This window comes from Oreochromis aureus, linkage group 11 (assembly GCF_013358895.1).
Source record: "Oreochromis aureus strain Israel breed Guangdong linkage group 11, ZZ_aureus, whole genome shotgun sequence".
Taxonomy (NCBI): domain Eukaryota; kingdom Metazoa; phylum Chordata; class Actinopteri; order Cichliformes; family Cichlidae; genus Oreochromis; species Oreochromis aureus.
In genome coordinates this window covers 5,687,148-5,705,550 of record NC_052952.1, presented here as the reverse complement: position 1 = coordinate 5,705,550, position 18,403 = coordinate 5,687,148, and the positions used below count along the sequence as shown (strand labels likewise).

Sequence of the window (18,403 nt, the reverse complement as noted above, 5' to 3'; positions counted from 1 at the left end):
ATATATATAAGAATTATAAGAATGAATAAGAATCAGATTATTTTAATAAGTCCATTGATTTTCCTTTTTTTTCCTTTTTTTTGTGGCCATTATTTCACAGCTGCGCCATTGCTTTTGTTATTTAAAAAAAACAAAGTTTGATAGAAAATCATTTACTGTTCTTTTTAAAACTGTCAAGTACTGAATCCCAGTCATATATCAGGATATTTTTCTCAATATTATTTACGTATGAAATCATTTTAGATTCACAGGGCGCTGTCAGTTTAAAATTTTCTTCATTTATTGCAGTCTCTTTAATGATTGTAAATTTTTTTGGCTTTCTGTATCAACGTTTCCCTTCCAGTTCGGATAGTGAGTGTGGGTCCCAGTTACCCTGCGATCAGCTGGTGTCTCCGATTGCACTGGCAGCCTGTACCCGAGTGGACTCGTGTTTTGCACCCTGGTTTGTCCCGTCCCTGGGTGTGTGCCTGCAACTAGCACACCTGGAAGTTCACCTTTGTCATCACCTAGAACAGCTGGGTACAGGTAAGATTTGTAATGTATCATAACAAAATCTCTTCCAAGTCTGAAGCATATTGGGTTTAGTAAGAGGGATTACCTAGGTGTTCGAGAAGGTGACTTCCAAAGATCTCTACCTTTTCTTGTTCTGTGTTTGATCTCTCATGGTAGCAGTAAAGTACACTCAGATATCATCTGTTACCTCAGTAGCCTTCTGTTTGATTGACAGCTTAAGTGTACTTTTTCTTAATTGATTTAATTGACTTCTTATTTAAAACTCAAATCTGTTCATATGTGGATTTATTTTAAATTAATCCATTTTGTGTTTATTCTTTGTTACCTGTTTTGGTATATTAAGTAAAAAAAAATTATATGTCTCATTCCTCCAGCTCCATCTCGACAGCTTCATCCCTTCCTGCCAGACAGAAAGTTACCTCAAGAGCAAGAGTTCATGGGGATAGGTGCTCGGCAGCCACGGGTCTTCTTGCGACAGTGGAGCTACGGATCACGTCATTGTCAGGAGTTCAGTTTTTCCTCTCAGCTAGACTGCAAGCTTCTGGAGTACCGAAACTTAACACACCTTCAGCTTCTTCAGCCATGTTTATTACAGGTTGAGCTCAGCTTTTTACATAGTTCTTCTGTCTTTACAAAAGTTTTTTTTTCCAAACGTTGATATTCATTTGTTTTCATTGGTATTTCAGGGCCAGGCTACAGCAACCTGTTGCCCCCAAAACACCTCTTTTGATGTGAATGTGTTTGTGGACCCAGTGGCACTTAATGTCAGCCAGTATGCCATCCACACTGTAGACACTGCCCTGCACAGCTGGCAACAGGTAACTGCAATCCTCCTCATATACTACACCAGATATTTCAGCTGCATATCAGACATATTCCCAAGAATAAAATAAGAATCAATTAAAAAGTCAGCTTAATTGTCAATGATAGATTATTGATATTGCTTTTGGTGATTATGAGTATTGTATCATTCTGAGGGTCCTAAAAGCAGAAGTTATCATTCAGTGTCTTTTCTATTGTACTTAAAGCTAATGTTGAAAGCAAAAGAGGTTAAATTTTCTTATGGGAAATTTTTATGACGACTGCGTCTAGCCAAAATTTCACCACTGCAAGAGGAAGTGGCTGCAACCAAAGGATTAGTGATATGATGGCTTTGGTTACAACATATTGGAGGATGATTTTTTCAGTTGTATATTTAGTAGTTTGGTACATTCAGACATTTACATTAACAAGGGATTTCCCCTGATATTTGATTCTAACATTAGCGTACGGTTATTTGACTTGGAGCCAGGGACTAGTCAGTCTGTAGAGGAAATTCTAGAAAATGTATGTACATTTAGAGACTATGCCTTTGTCCCAGATGGAGTATCAGCTAAACAAACTAACAACAAAGTGGATTTCATGAGAATGGTTTTGGTTGGATGCCAGTGGTAATAAAATTTACAGGATGGAACTGCCTTTCTGTTTGGTGTAAACTCTGACTAAGTGTGTCTGTTCTTGGGCTTCTAGTGCTATGGTCCTCGTCATCTCTCAGTTCCCAGCTCTCAGCACTGCCTCTGGTAGCCAGGATATTTGTGTGTGAAGTGATGCCCATTAAAACATGGTAAAACTTGAGTGGTGACACCTGCCAAGACTTCATCTGGCCCTAGTCCTCCACCCACTTGTCTATTCCACACGCACACGAACCCACACACATACACGCTGGTTTCCCTGGCTTTGTATGTTCTATCATTGCTCTGCTCAGCTTCGCTGTGCTGACTCATATACTGGTCTCTGGAGACATGAGGCACTCTCATAGTTTTACATGCATGCAAAAACTCACTGCCAGGTGAAAGAAATAATAGTGCTTGTTTTCCTAGGAACAGCTGTGGTTGTTTTTTTACCTGCATAAAATAAAATTAGGCATGCTATATAGAAAACATAATATTAAACGATTATTATGTGTAGCAGTTTTAATACCTTTGTTTTTACTCAGGGGCATCACTGACTCATCGAAAGTGTTTAACCGACTGTGTTAGGTTATTGGTCATATTTGACCCGTGGCTTCATCATCGCATCATTTAACACAAGCTAGCTAATGTTCCCTATTTCTGCTGAGTATTTTAGTCATAAATAAGACTTGAGAGCATTAGTCTTATTAGAATGAAAGGTCATATTGCAGCTTTACTGGAGTGTTACGGACATGTTGGTATCCGTGCTGGGCTTTACCCAACATGCCAAGCATGATTACTTGGGTTATTAGTTGGTCTTATGATCTCAGGCGCACCTCATTTGATACTGACTGTGTGAATGCTATCTTGGCTCAGCGACTTAAACCCCCAAACCGAGCTTTACAATGCGTACTCACATAAATGTTGGCTTTAAAGATTGACTTAGTCAAACACAAATACTGAACTCTGCATCTACACATTCATTCTTATGGCACTGAGTTCTAAAATGATTAAGTTTGCTGTACTGTCTTTATTGGTCTACACAGCAGCAGCCTTGTAACTTCTACAGAACCTTTTAACTACCTCCAGCCTTCACCACTTTGCTGAACACAAGGGAAAAACACTGTAATTATAAGGCAAATGTGCTGCATGTGGCTACAGTAGTTCTGGAGTAAGGGGGTAGACAGAGGTCAAGTTTGAAAGGCAGATTCTTGAAAAAAAAAAGTTCTTGTCCACTTCAGAAGATTTGAAAACTTCCCTGATAATGGAGCATTGTTTCCATTTTTGGGGTTTCCAGTGAAACAAAGTCTTGTATTTGATGACAGAACCTTGTATGGGTGCAATTAACCCACTGACTGGTGAAATCCTGCACTGTAGGGAAAGATTCTTTAAGATAACATATGATTTGATTTGATAGAAATTCTCTTTGCCCATATTGTCCATGTATGGAAAAACGTGAGCCAAGCTAAAGTGTAATCAGGAGGAGTCAGAAATATTAAGAGTGTCTGTCCTTCTACAGCAGAAGGAGGTATCCTAATGTGTGTAATTGTTTCAGTGATTTTCGTGTTTCCTTGTGTCAAGGCTGGCAGGCAGGCCTGTTGTGATGTGGCCTGCAGGGTTAGCATCGAAACATAGAGAAGATTCTTCAGCTACAATTGAAACCTCATAACCCAGACATGGTCATAGGAGACCACCGCAACCAGAACAGCTGGAGTACTTCCAGATGCATAGCACTCGAGAGTAGTATATGTTTGTGATTTTCACTCATTTAGCAATAGTCGGTAATAATACACAGTTGGAGTCATGGTAAATGAAGTGCTCTTGTTTCCATAATAACATCACAAAGGATTTCTGGCAATCACAAGTCCACAGGCCAAATAGCGTCTCATTAATATCAACATAAATGTATGTTATGGCTGTTGTAAAATACTGTATGTCCCCAAGTAAGCAGGCTTACTTTCCTTCCCCCCAACTGACCTGCTGTTGGCTCTAACATTCGTTGAGCGTTCACTGAGTTTTGTCGTAATATAAAAGAGATAAGAGACTGAGGTGTACTGGAGTCTTTTGGTTGCTTGGAACCAAAGATAAAGAAAACATGATTTTTTTTATTATCTTTCTTCATATTTCTGCCTCTTGTCTTTGCACTCAGTAGTCCCATGTGCCCCAAACCTCAGCACCCCACCACTCTAACCTCAGGCCCCATGGCCCTCTATTTTCAATTCTCAGCCCCCAGCCCCACTCTGAGACTTTGCTCTGCCCTAACCCTCAGCCCCTAACCCCAGGGAAGTGGCTTTGGTGGAAAGCCACACAAAAGCCCAGTAGTATTTACACACTCTGCTTTCTCACAGAACATTCACAGACTGTTACATGTGGAATTGAGACAACAACAGGAATTTTCCCCCTGTTCATTTTTTTTTTTTTGGTTCTTCCCATATTTGAATGATTCTCTTCTTCTCTTTGTAGCCGGAAAGAAACAGATTCAGAGATCATGTTACTGGTTCTTAGGCTCTGGTCATGTGTACAGATATATATTGGTGATTTTAGAACTGATAAGTGTTTCATTATGTTCATTTTACAGGTTTCATTATCACCTCAAAGGTGTCTTGTTTCATGAGTGTTTCTTTTAAATGGGTGTCATTATTTACAATCTGTTTTCCAGACATTTTACTATTACCTTGTTATTTATATGTAAGCCATTGTGCAGTGCAGATCCGGGTTAGGCTCTGCGAAAGCTAAGTCATTGTATCTGGGTGGATTATGGAAACTGGATCCTTTGATACTGTCGACGATGTTTGAAAAAGCTGTCATCTTGTGCTTTTTAACAAGATATATGTGTTGACTGTTTAAATATCTTTGTCTTAATATTTGTCCGTTTAAAACTCAGAGACAGACAGCGAGTGAATATGATTACCGGAGGAAGCTTTTCTGATGTCTGTATCGCATTGCCTTGTGAATCAGAAGAGAAAGACGATACCTTCAAAGAGCGGGCTTAGCAATGGCATCTTAAGATGGCAGCAGGAAGTTTGTAAATCGCAGTGTCACATTGGAAAGGGAGCACAGATAGTGTTCCACTATAAAACTGGAAATGGATTTAAAGCCACTGCTGCAGCTGTCCCATCTATATTTTGCTCTCTCTACCTCTCACACACACACATCTATCATCAAGTGTTCTTTTAATGGTGTAAACTTTCCCATCCGTTTTCAATAGCATCAACAACCCCAGGACCCTGAACGTGCTTGGCAGTGAAACTCTGAGATTTTACTGCCAGCCTCTTTTAACCATCAACCATCACACACACAGACACACACACACCCCCCAGCCATTTAAAAGTATACAGCAGGCTGAGGTCCCTCTTTGTTGGGGTACTTGAGGAGTTATTGAGAAGTTGTCTGAACTACATTCATGTGCGTCAAGAATCAAGGAGGAGTGTGCAGAAGAGATCCCATCAGAGCCCTAAGAGCCTTTGGAAAGAACTCAAGTAAAGCTTACCCTTGCACCCAAGCGTTCCCTATCCAGCTCAGAGCCATAGTTTGTGCTGTTTTGAAATTGTGTGCTTGAATTCCTGAATGCAGGAGAAACACCCCTCTCTCTCTCTCTCTCTCTCTCTCTCTCTCTCGGTTAAACCATTGTTTTCAATAGCAGGCAGTGAGCTCTCCCTTCTTGCATGCAAGGTGACGTATGAGTGGACAGCATCCCTGTATGACTCGCAAGACTTTCTGTGCGGTTCTCAAATTGACTTGGTCTTGTAGGTGGGCCAGACTCATCATATTGTTTCCTCCAACACACACACAGTATAGGGATAATACTTACTAACTGGAATGCCTACTCAGCAGCCCACTTAGTTTCCAGGAGGTGCAAACTGGCAACATTTAGCTGTTCAAAAAAAGGATTTTAAAAAATTTAAGGGATTGGTAAAGAGACGGGCCTCCTGGAGAGGTCAGAGGTCAGATTGGTCCAGCTGGAATATCTGTCAGGCTATGATCAACCACTCCCTATTTAAAATTTTGTTGTCTCCACTGATAATATCACTAATTTCCTTCTTTATTGTTAAGACTATTAATACATGCATTGTTGACACATGTATATGTGTTTTGACACTCACAACAAATGCACACTCCCCAAATAAATGCATTTTTTTTATGTCCTTCCTGTTCCTTCTCCTTTCTTCTTTGTCGTCCCACCTCATCCACTCATCTTTCTCTTTTTTCTGCCAGAATGGGAATGCAGAGGCTGAGGAGCTGCTCTACAGCCACTATGTTATTTGTAATGACACGCATGAGACACTGCGCTTTGGTCAGGTGGACACTGATGAGAACGTGCTCCTGGCCAGCCTCCATAGCCACCAGTACAGCTGGAGATCCCACAAATCGCCTCAGGTAGCATGCACACACGCACACTCGAGCAAGCATACATAGCCCATACTTAATGAAATGTCTGATGACCGACAGACTTGTTTTGGTTGATTTTGAATAGAGCCATGCGCACATGCATGCTCCTGCACATAAAACTTTTGGACATCAGCAGTCGTCATAAAAGACAGGAGCACATGATTAAGATATTTACTTTGGAACGCGGAGCGTTAACATTGTGCAGAATTATGGAAACAGCGAGCACACACACACACATTCTGAACCATATATAAATGGACACCTGAATACACACATACTGCATACATACATACAGTACATATGTGTAAAAAGAATGGCTCACACACAATTTCTGTGCAAAAGTTGTAAGAGGTGTATACACACACACACACACACACACACACACACACACACACACACACACACACACATGATTGTGCAGCGGGTATCTGTGTGTTTCTGTCAGTGTTCTCAGACAGTGCCCTGACAGCATTGTTAAAGAAGATTGATTATATTTAACCCTTTGTGGTTTTGAGGTTGAGTGGAGGGTGGGCTGGCGATCTGTGGCATATGTGTGTGTTTGGTGCACACATGTTTCAGGACCCCCATGCGTTCCACAGCGAGTGTGAGAAAGTCAAGCTTGAGAAAAGACATGGCCATAATTGCTCGCAGTAAGTCAGTAAGTCAAGTTGTATTAATCATCGACCATGGTTAATCTGTGCTCTTACCTCACACACACACACACACACACACACACACACACACACACAGTGCATGAGTGGCAATCTGGCATATCAGCACAGTGAACACCACATTTAATTCCTGCAGTGAGTCAAAATGACCTCGGTATTTTCAAGGATATTTTGGATGAAGAATTGTCCGAATGGGCCATATGTCATCATAGATGAAGAATGCGATTCCAAGATAGTTCTGTCATGTGTTATTCCATCATGTGTTTGTGGTATATGAAATATGTGTTCTCAAGATGAACATGATTTGTGAAACTAGATAAATAAGAAATAGTGCAGCTTTGCCAAAAACACTCAGCTAACTTTGAGCTTCACGATAAAAAGCTTGCCAATGTGTCCGCCTCAGCAAATTGTAGCAAACACTCCTAATTACATTTTGAGGTTATAATAATAGTGACACTGATAAGGAAAAGGGTTGTATTTCTTTAATGGTTACTTGGAAGTGGGTTTTTTTTCACTATTACAAATCAGTTTCCAGGCTGAGATGTAAGTGGTTTTGCTTAAGTCCCACGATGCCGTGGAGTGTCTAAAACAGCTCTGACCATCACAAACCATCATCTTTAAGTTTTCCTCTATCTGTCAGTCTGCTCATGACTTCAACTCAAGATCTTTTGTCCTCTTGTCTACGTATCCCATTTAACTGTGTCCAGTTTTATTGTTATTATATATGTATACTAATCCTATGTGGAAATTTTTAGCTATAACGTCCTACCACCAAATCCTCTCTCATTCATCCCCTGACCCTCCCCCACGCTCACGAATACTCTAACCCTGCTCAGCATTGAGGCAGAGCGTATCACTTTGATTTAACTTTAAATAACCACGCTATACATCAGTTCCACTCCACTTTTTCATGCGCTGTCATCACCATGTTCTGTTGCTGTAACTTTTCAAATTATATCCATTAGCACTTTGCAGCTTGGGAGCCACGGTACAATTACCTCACTCATACTGGTTATACTCTAATGCTATGCATAGTTCTGTGTCTCTTCTTGCCATGCTCTGCAAGGACCCACCAAACACAACCCAAAATCCATTCCAGGCCTCACACAATGAGCCATAGGTTAGCAAACATTCCCTTGTTGCTGGCTCAGTCCTGGTCTCTCTTTATTCCTATATGAGATCAGTATACCTGCACAGTCTCTGGCTCCTACACTGTTTGGTCTCACTTAGATATTGTGCTGTTCTCATCCCAAATGCACAACTAGTACTTGTCCCTTTCCTTTTCTCCTGATGTTATTCATCTGTTCTGATGTTCACAGCCATGTTGGCTAAGCTCATTAGTCCTGGTGCTGACTCCCTGTCTGTCCTGTGACTGGCTAGAAGGCAACTTTGTCCTTTTGGTTTCCATCTCATCCCAGTAGGTGTTGTCCTTATGGATGATTCTGGGAGGGAACTACTCATGAAGTCTTGGTCATTCTACTTCCTTTCTATTTGGTCCATACAGTTGCTTTTGTGTTCCATTCAGTTTGCTGACATTATCCATGGTCACATCTTTCTGTCAACATGTCTAGTTTAACTCTGTCCAGTCTCCTAACTATATCATTGTGCTTCCTTACTTAGTTTTACAATCCAGTGCATCAACCCTCAAACTACTATCCCAGTTCGTATGTATCTGTACATGCAGTATTGTCTTTGCTGGGAGGCCAGGGGGATGTCGGTGAGCAAGGCCATTGACCTGTCCTCATGGTTTTGGTATGATGTGTGTGTCCCAGTTGAATTGTCCCCCAGGCAGTCACACACTCATAAGCCACAGCTACTAATATGCTTTTGTAAAGTAATCTATGCCTGTTCCTCTCTTGAGCTCCCCTGAGAACACACTAGACATGACGTCCTCTTGAAAAGAGGAGGATGGGTAGAGAAAAAGATTGTGGAAGTGATCAACTGGGAAATATGAAAAATTCAAAAAGAGAGGAGCACAGAGTTGTCAGAGGGGATATTGCACAGTACTACTTGAGAAAAACAAGAGGACATGGAAAAATGGAAGCAGGGGCAAAAGATGAGCCATGCTCTCAACACTCCTCTACAATGGCAGCACTGCCAAAAACATGTCTGCTCACTCTCTGTTCTGTTCCTCCCACCTTTCCCATTTCTCTTTTGCTTTTCTGTCTGTTGATGATGCACAAGCAACCCTATTTATCATGAGTACATTGCTGCACCTGAAGTCTTCCAATCCTGTCTCCAGTTCATACATATAGAAAGAGTCAGAGATGGAATAAGGCCATTTATGTGATTAGATAGGCTGTTGTTTCAGCTTGAACTTAGACAGTGAGGCATATTTAAAGTGCCGCAATCTCCTTTATATTGTTCCTGTACGAACGAGAGGTGTTTAATGTGTGTAATCTTGAGCCATCTAACTAATGTACACTTCATACGGTGTTGTCATACCTTCGAGTATCTCACTTTTCTCCGAAGAACACTAAAGTAGTTTGTTTTCGTAGTGAAACATGAACCTAAGCTCAGGTCACACTCCCTCTCACTGCTCCTCTGTTTCTCTCCCTTCCACTTTCTCTACCACCCCATCTCTCCTGTCACTCATAACCATAAGACTTATTAAAAGGGTCGATTGAGGCAGTCACGTCCTTAGAGCCCGCTCTCGCCTAACACTTGAGCAAATTCATACCCGTGTGTGGACATTGAGACTCACACATACATACACACTGTAATAAAATGTTTCCTAAGGCCTGGAGTCTGTCAGGCCTCTCAGTATAGTCTCTCCCTTTCAAGCTTAGCATGCCTTCACACCCCAGCATTTCCCAGCCAATGCGAAAATGTTTATAAACACATAATTTCCCTAATTTTTATATGCAGTGTACCATTATGTTCTGCATGTCATATAATAGAGAGAGAGAGAAACGGATAAAGGAATACATACAGTTAAATTAATACATCTGTTAAAAACCTTCAGGATGGTCATGCATACAACTACACGATCTTTCTCTAATTACGTACAGTTTATATTTCGCACAAACACACTCACCATCCCCACCCTGCTGTTTTTCAAGGCTCTGGCGTGTGGTGTGGATGGTTGAAATATCTGGCTGCTTGTTACAGGATACAGCCTGGCTGATGGAAATCCCTGTGGTTAGTGTGGTTAGCAGGGAGAGGGGCGTAAAAAGCCCCCTGGATTTGAGAAGGACTTTTTAAGTGCCTACAAGGAATATTCCCTATTTGAATAAATTGTGATTTACTCCATGAGCAGGCTTCTACAGTAGAGTGTCTCTCTCTGAATGCATGTCTTTGCGTGTTAGTGTGTCTGTGTATGTCTGTGATGTATGGTGTTGCTCCATGTGTTAGTGTTTGTGTGGGAGTGTCAGTGTTGTGTTGGCCGTGCGTGCATGCGGTTCCCAGGGGTAATGTGCGGAAGATAGCAGCCCGGGACTATTAGTTTGCGGTGAGATTGGCCGTGTTTTTGGAAGCAGGCATGACAGGGTGGTATTTGGTATGAGAGTGTGTGTGAAAGAGAAGCAGAGGAGAGTGAGAGAGCAGTGTTACATCAGTGGAAGCTGTGTGTGAACATGTATATATGAATAGTTGTCTGTGTGTGAACCCTGTTGCTCATGTGTCGCAGTTTTGTACAAGTGTTTTAAGTTTTCAGAAGGGTTCATTGTTTGCTGCTCGTCACTCAAAAGAAACAAATCTCATCCTTAAAATGTGTCTGGTCTTTTCCTGGAATCTATCAAGACTCAATGATTAAGAAACACTGCCCTCAAGTGAAGTGGTTTAGTCATGCTGTTCAGCCAACATTACCACTTTAACTGCAGTTGACCCTGAGGGTTATCTCAGCTCCACTCAGGTTCACCCACTTGCAGACTGAGCATGAGGAAACTAAAAGAAAAGGGAGTGCTCTCCATCTTAATCCCTGAAGACAATCCTGACTCTTTGCCAAACACAGATCTAAGGATAGACAATCTTTACACACTGACTTTTGCTTTTAACCATTACCTTAAAATATAAATAGGAGAAGAAAATAAAAAGTTAGAGATGAACACTGAATTATGAGAAAAAGTTTATCCATTTAGTAACACTGAGTTACACAAGAAGAGATGTTGCAGCACATTGCTAAACATTCCTCTGTAAAACAATAATAATTTTTTAGTCCACCTTTAGAGATACATTTGAAATTCCTCCCCAGGGTGCTTTAAACATTTGTGTGTTTGTCCCAGCTTGAAACCAGTGTCATGCTGTAACATTCCTTCTTCAGGCTGGAAGTTATCCTTTTAACTTGTATACTTGGATATACAGATACTGTTTCTTACATGTATTCATGTGCTTCCATGTCAGCTCACTAACACTATCAGGTTTCACAATGATCAGCTTTGTGCATACTCTTTGGTAGTCCTGGCCAGGTCCACACAGAGCGTGCCAGACAATATGCGAGCCAAACTCACGCACTTTCCCAGTTTGTATGTTTATTTATTGCAAGGTTTTTTGTTTTTTTTTGTCTAGCTATTGCTGTAACTTCTTAATAATGATGCATTTGTGGTTAGTAGTTATACACTTTGCTCTTTTCATCAGCAATTCACTGTTGCGTCCTTTAAGGCAGCTTAATACAGTTCTTTGGGGATTTACTTGTATCTAGATGCCACAAGGAATTACATGTATACTAATCACTACACCTAAAGGTCAAAGGTGAGTAGTAATCTCATGTTCCCTGAATGGTTAAAAAATTTCCTTCCAGACCACAAATAATACACTTTACCTCCAAGTTTCCTTTGCCTTTTCATCCCACCAGCAGTTTCTTCTACAGTTGGACCTCCAGTGTACAAGTCTAATAATTCTCAAAGGTATATCAGTTTACTATGCGTATTAGTGCTCTATGCCTCAGCATCCAGTAGGCCCATATACATATCTCCTCTAACCCATTTCCCTTCTTGCTCCTTTTTAAACTCTCAGGCAGAACAAGAAGTCTTTTTTTTGTTGAGAAACTGTTGCTTTTGTTAGTGTTTGTTTTAAGGAAATGTCACTGGAGGGATGAAACATTTATCCCCAGCAGTGTTTGTTGGGAGCACACTTGATTAGTGATTAAAGTGGTATGTCTCAAGAAGTTGAACCTCAACCTCAGCCCCTGTTACATTGCACAGACAAAGAAAAATGTTTCGGCAATCAGTGGTTGCCAGTAATTTTTTGAAATCAGTTACTTTGAATATATTCTGGGGAATCATTATCAGCTTTCTGCAACCCACCTTTTGGTCTCCATTCAACTTGAAAAAAGTACTACATTCATCAGCTCTACACCACGGCTGCCAAAGTCAAGATTTTCATGAGAAATGCAGTGAAGACGGACTTCTCCTTCACCACATGCTTTCTTTTTGTCTTTGTACATGTCATTCCTGTTCTTCCTTCCAAATTCAAGCAAGGATTTGGGGGAGTCTGTTTTTGCATTCTTACTGACACTCTTGGAGATTTTATTATGATTCCACTCATGTAGATGTGTTGAGTCATTGGTCTCTCATGACACTCTTTGTGTATAGACTGTATATTTGTATAATTCTACTGCCTGTGTAGTCTGTCCCAAAGGAAGCTTTTCCTCTGTTATTAAGACATTAATTTAATTATCATGTTGATGAGCACCGTGCTGCTGGAATCTCTGTTGTAAATCTTTTTTAACATTCCAATGTGTTAGCAGTTTACAAATTATATCATCCTCTACATCAAATTCTGGGCCTTGAAATGACAACAAAGGCTCTTAAGCAATGGCGTGCAACCGTTTTTTGTGCAGCAGAACCGTTACTGACTGATCATCACATGACAAACCTGTTGGTATGTTTCGATTACGTTGGGCCACATGGTGATGACAGAGTTTTTTCACTTGGGATCCCAGTTTTAACAAATATACCAGCCGTCATTGCGTTGTGATTTCAGGTACAGAATAGGGTTCCTCACCACAGCTGATGTTTTTATAAGGTGTGGACAGGATACAAGACAGTGGAGGTTAAACACTCATAAAGAATGTAAATCATTAAAAATGTTGACATGTATCACAAGCCTTTGATCTTTGATCTACACTAAAATGCTGTTTAATGCATTACAGAAGCATTAAATCCTTCTCTTAAACAAAAATGTTATTAGTATTGCATTCAAAACCCCAAAAGAAACCTCCTCACTTCAGTGAGTCCTAGTTCGTTTTGCTTTTTCACTAGAGAAACTGAACATTTTGCATGCAGTAATTTTACAAAATGGCACTAGAACTAAGTTTTGTTATTTTGATAAGCTCCTTGGTTGAATGCAGTTGTAAGACTAACAGTAATGGTATTATGTGGCCTCCATGGTAGGATGTCATCCAATTAATATGCTCTCCAATGCTGAGGACATCACTCCAGACAGGTTAGCTGTCCTAAAAGAGTTGACTTCAGTTAGCCCCTCTTTCTGTGCTTAATGCTCCTGAACCAGCCTCCTTCTTGATTCTCTTCTAAAGCAGACCATAGGGGAGGTGCAGGTGAAGACTGTGATTATTAAGGTCCCTCTGGTGCTGCCCTGGGTTCAGCACCATGGACAGCACCTGGTGCTTTATGGCTAGTCCCACAGGAGCACCACTGGGTTGCATGGCTGTTTTATCCCAGTGGCCTCACACAGATCACACAAGACCCTGAGACTCGGAAAGGACTCTTTTCACCTAGAGAACTGTTGCTCACTGGATGTTTTCTCTTTTTGGATCCTTCTCTGTAAACCCAAGAATTGGTTGTGTGGGAAAATCGCAGTAGACCAGCAGGTTGGCCTCGCCATGTTTACATGACTAAATGCTTTGAGTTGCTGTCACATGATTGGCTGATAAGATGCTTATCCTAATGGGCAGTTTTATGTAATAAGGTGGCCAGTGAGTGTATTTAGACACTGAGGTTTATGTCCTGCTGAGGGGTTTTTAAACATTGACTTACATATCCCAGTGCTGTGCGGTTTTTATCCTCTCCTCTCAGACAGAGCTCCTTTTGTCAGTTCTCTTCATTTGGTTCAAGCACTTGCCGGGTCTGCGTCTCCTGGAGACTTGAGGCCCTGCATGTCTAAGATGCCTTAGTAAAAAACCAAGGGAAAACTATTGAAGTATGTTAGTCAAGCATAAATTTCTTAATGTCCCTTCTGTCAACCACGGACCCACACAGTGCCTTTTCTCTGAAGCTTCTTCGAGCTCTCAAACCGCTTCTTAGACTTGCAAATCTGAGCTTTGATGTTGCGCTGCTTTGCTTCTTTTGTCAGAAAGAGGGAGCCAAGGAGGAGAGAAGCATTACAGACAGCTGTGAAGCCACCATAATTCCCTCATGTTACATGGGTTAGCCCTCACTGCCCTGGCATGGATGCTGTTGTGTCTTTTCTCTGTCGTAATTCTCTTTTAATACATATTCTTTTTTTAAAGGACAAAGTAATACATATTCTTTTGTTTTGTTGTCTGGATAGAAACCTGTTTCTCATTTGTTAGGTGGCCAGCTAGCTCCCTGGTCCCAAAGTAATTTCCCCAGACAAGACGGGCCTCTGTTCCACATCCCTCTTTTTTCATCTCTGTCTGTATAATATTAAATAAGATAGGCACTACAGAGACTTGTCAAGCTATTTTTAAACTTTTGTCACATGACATTGAATTCACATGATTTTAATCAGCCATCTAAGACATGCCGCAGCTTCCTCAGGCCTTTTATAGAAACTTGTGTGCAAAGCTACTGGTGTTGATACCTCTGCTCCACATGTCTCAAATCTCCTATTATAGTCTGAGAGAGATGAAATAAAGGAATGGTATTAATGGGGAGACAACCATTGACCACTGCAGCTTTGTCAGCCTGTCTGTGTAGCATCGAAGAATGCCAATTGCATCTCCGCTGCAGACATAGACTTAATTTGTATTGTGTGCACCCAAGCACATTCCTGTTGAGGACAATAGACAGATAGTGGTTATAGTGGCAAGAGTGAGTCATTCTGTCTGGAGTAGCGCATGGGTCATAGGGTATATGGTGTTTTTGTGTGTGCGCATTCATGGGTAGAACTCAGAGAGAGAGATTTTATGTATATTTTACCGTTTGTGTTTGCCATTGGTTCCTATGTTGGTCGTGACACCCACATTATCAAAGCAGACACTTGAGTGTTTGCCATATGAAGTACGCAATGAGTCTGTGTTTACCAGGAAGTTAACAGTCAGTCCTTTGGCTGTGACTGACAGATCTGTTACTGTCTTTTACAGGAAAGTTTGTTGCTAATGATTTTCTCCTGGGAAAAGATTAAGCGATGAACTGGGCAGTAGACATGACATCGTACCCATAAGGGAGCCTGATGGTTTGATTGACTCATTGAGTATAATTTACAGTTTAGCAAGTTGGGGGTGGTAATTCTCAGAAGTTAACACCACTAAATGTGTTGGTCATATGTTTGGCTTCTGCATCTAGTTTCCATGGTAATCTAAAATGTGGGTGATGTGATTTCACAACGTTTACATGGTGTTGATCTTGTATTAAGACCATACATGGTGGTTTGTAATTTCATCCTTCTGTCCACTCTCTCTGTTACTTGCAGATTAGTCATAATTTCACCAAACTCTTTGTTTTGAAAACATATGTCAAAGCACCATTATTAAGTTTAGTTGGTGCATGGTGACTGTGAAGACCTGTCGTTTTAAAGTTTTTGAAGCCTTTTTTATACAGGCCATCTGTGGCATTAAAACAGAAAAGGAACTTGTACTGACTTAGCATTAGGGAATTTACTTCAATGCAAGATATTTGCTAATATTACCATACTCACCTGGTTCGCTATAAAACCAAATTCAGCTTGAATTCATTAATTAATTCAAATGTCTAAACATTTACTGATATTTTACATATCATCCCCCAGTAAATGAATAGAACAGATGAACTGAGATCATTTTAAAAATAAGGATTGGTTTTAAAACTAAAAAAATGTGGTTTGTGACTGCCTGAAGTCTGTCAACCATGGACATGGTGGAATGTTTCCACCCTTGAGATGCTTGGATAGGCCTTTACTTAGGCAACCTTCAGTTCCTGCGTGTTTGTTGGTCTCTTTGTCTTTAGCTCTTCAGTACGTAAAATCTTGTTCTACTGGACTGAGATTGAGTGACTGACTTGGCCGTTGAAGAAAACTCAATTTCCCTGCCTTTAGAAACTTTTGATTTTTTTTTTTTTTGCAGTTTTGGGTCATTATCCATTTGCACTGTGAAGAGCTGTTTGATCAGTTTTGCAGCATTTGGATGAATCTGAGAATATGGCCCTGTACACTTAACAGTTCATCCTGACACTTCTATCAGACGTCTAGTGGCGTTATACCTCTGGAAGTCATACAAGCCCATATCCTAACGTTGCCTCCTTCATGTTTGACAAATAGTGTGGTATGTCTTTTCAATGTTTTCTGTCAAAGTCTAATCTGGCCTTGCTGTTTATGAGTGTAACCAGTGTTTTGCACACTGTCTCTGTGTTTACAGGTGTCTCTCGATTGTAGATTTTGACAGTGATGATGATATCTGTTTTTAAATTTCAACAGACAAGCACTCCCGACTTGCTTGCCCTGGTAGAACACCACTGGACCTCACTGTATATTTACTTTGGTTGAATCCTGAATAGATTTAACCCGAAAGTCCGGTTCAGTGTAGAGGCACTGGCACTTCTCATTGTGGATTTTTTGGATGGAATGTATTGCTTTATCTTCTTTTTTGTTTTGTTTTTTTCTTGAATGTGGTAAAGTAAGTAAACAGCGGTGAGGTGGTCATTTCTAAACCATATAAAAATTCAACTTTCATATAAGGGGAAACAGTGACATCCCACACTATCAGCAAGTAGCCAGTCTGTCACTGAAGTTTCCAAAAAAAAAGCAGAAAAGAAAACACCAAACAGAAGATGGTCAGATTGTCATGTCCCAAAAATGCTTCACCAGGCCTGACTGTTTCAGTCTTCCCAAAAATCGTAAGACATCACCAAGTAGTGTGGTCATTTTGGAAAAATCCAGAACAACCATATTTGACCAGTACAACTCAGTTACAAAAACATTTAAGCGGCATGATCGAAGATGTCAGACTAAAAAAACAGAGTTAATGTAGTTTAAGCAAGAGTGACTGAACCTATTTTAATATCTGTCAGATGAATCATCACCATGGAGCCGAGCTGAATAATCAGTTGCTTAGTTATATTAGCATATTTGGACAAACATGTCACTCATCATTTTGATATATCCGGGATGTACTGTCAGACCTAAAGACATATGACTAACTTACAGTAAAGTAATTTCCAAACAGTCAAGATGGGTAATTGTTTGATTATTTTAATGACTAGAAAATATGTTTACTTAAAGTGTTTTATTTATCTATCAGGTCAAATAAAATTTGAGGAATTTGGATAATTGCTTGTATTTTGATTACGTTGTGATTTGAAGCCAGAGTTATTATTGGAAACTAAAAAAAAAAACAAGATATCACCATGGTTAAAATCTACACACCATAAGTGACACATGGCAGAATATTTAGAGTACATGAAAGTGCTGTCAGAAAATAGCAATAGTTTGTAAACATCCACATACATTCAATTATTCCCATGAAGATCACTCTTTTAGCATAGTTGTAGCCTTCCAATGTGCTGGAGTGAAGCAGTGTCCATCATCAGCCATAATCACACTCTCCCCCTGAGGATTAAAGGGAAATGAAGTGAGAGTGAGATTTCAATTTCACATTTCTTTAACACTCAATACCCATCTTGGGAAATTATCACAATATAATAAATGGGTCCTCAGTTGTTTTTGGACAAAAAAAATCTTCTGCTTCGGGCCAGCTGCTGAAAGTGAGTGTTGGAGTTTCTTGTTAAAATATTTATTTCTAGATGAGATTCATATTTAACTTACAAACTGAAGGTTACAGCATAACCTCTGGTTTTTGTATGCTGTTTTATAGAGTTGACATAGATACATGTCCTGTCTTTGTCCTTTGTCCTAATAAAGTGTGAGTAGTTGATGTTGTTGTTGCATGCGTTTGTTTGTTTGTTTGTTTTGGGGCGGCGGCTTTGTGTGTGTGTGTGTGTGGGGGGGTTAACAATGACCCTTTAACTTTTACTCAGTTTTCACTTTATTTCACCTTGGCATACCGGCCTTGTCTTGTCAGTTTGCATCACTGGGCTTTACTCTCATTTCGAGCCCTGGGGTGTATGTCATCATTTTGTTTCGTGAGGTCAGAGATCTTCAAATTATAAAGCAGATGTTATGGTTTGTCAACACGCCTGGGGTTGCCACAACTCATATGAAAAAAATGTATAAAAGATGAGCTCTTTCTCTATTTAGGGTCATCTCCATGTGTTACAGTCATCTTTTTCTTTTATTTTGCACCTTGCTCCCTACAGTATGTGTACCAATAAAGTTCTATATAAAATG

At 40.3% G+C, this 18,403-nt stretch overlaps 1 protein-coding gene across 3 annotated transcripts in view; it reads left to right on the top strand.

Moving 5' to 3' along the window:
- LOC116315277 (vacuolar protein sorting-associated protein 13B) overlaps positions 1-18,403 on the top strand; it is a 298,439-nt gene that overhangs the window by 248,667 nt on the left and 31,369 nt on the right. For all 3 annotated transcript variants that reach the window (XM_039619055.1, XM_039619054.1, XM_031733531.2), the window contains 4 exons: positions 344-525; positions 888-1,108; positions 1,200-1,331; positions 6,159-6,320. In XM_039619055.1, coding sequence (XP_039474989.1) covers positions 344-525; positions 888-1,108; positions 1,200-1,331; positions 6,159-6,320 — 697 coding nt within the window. The remainder of the gene's footprint in view (positions 1-343; positions 526-887; positions 1,109-1,199; positions 1,332-6,158; positions 6,321-18,403) is intronic.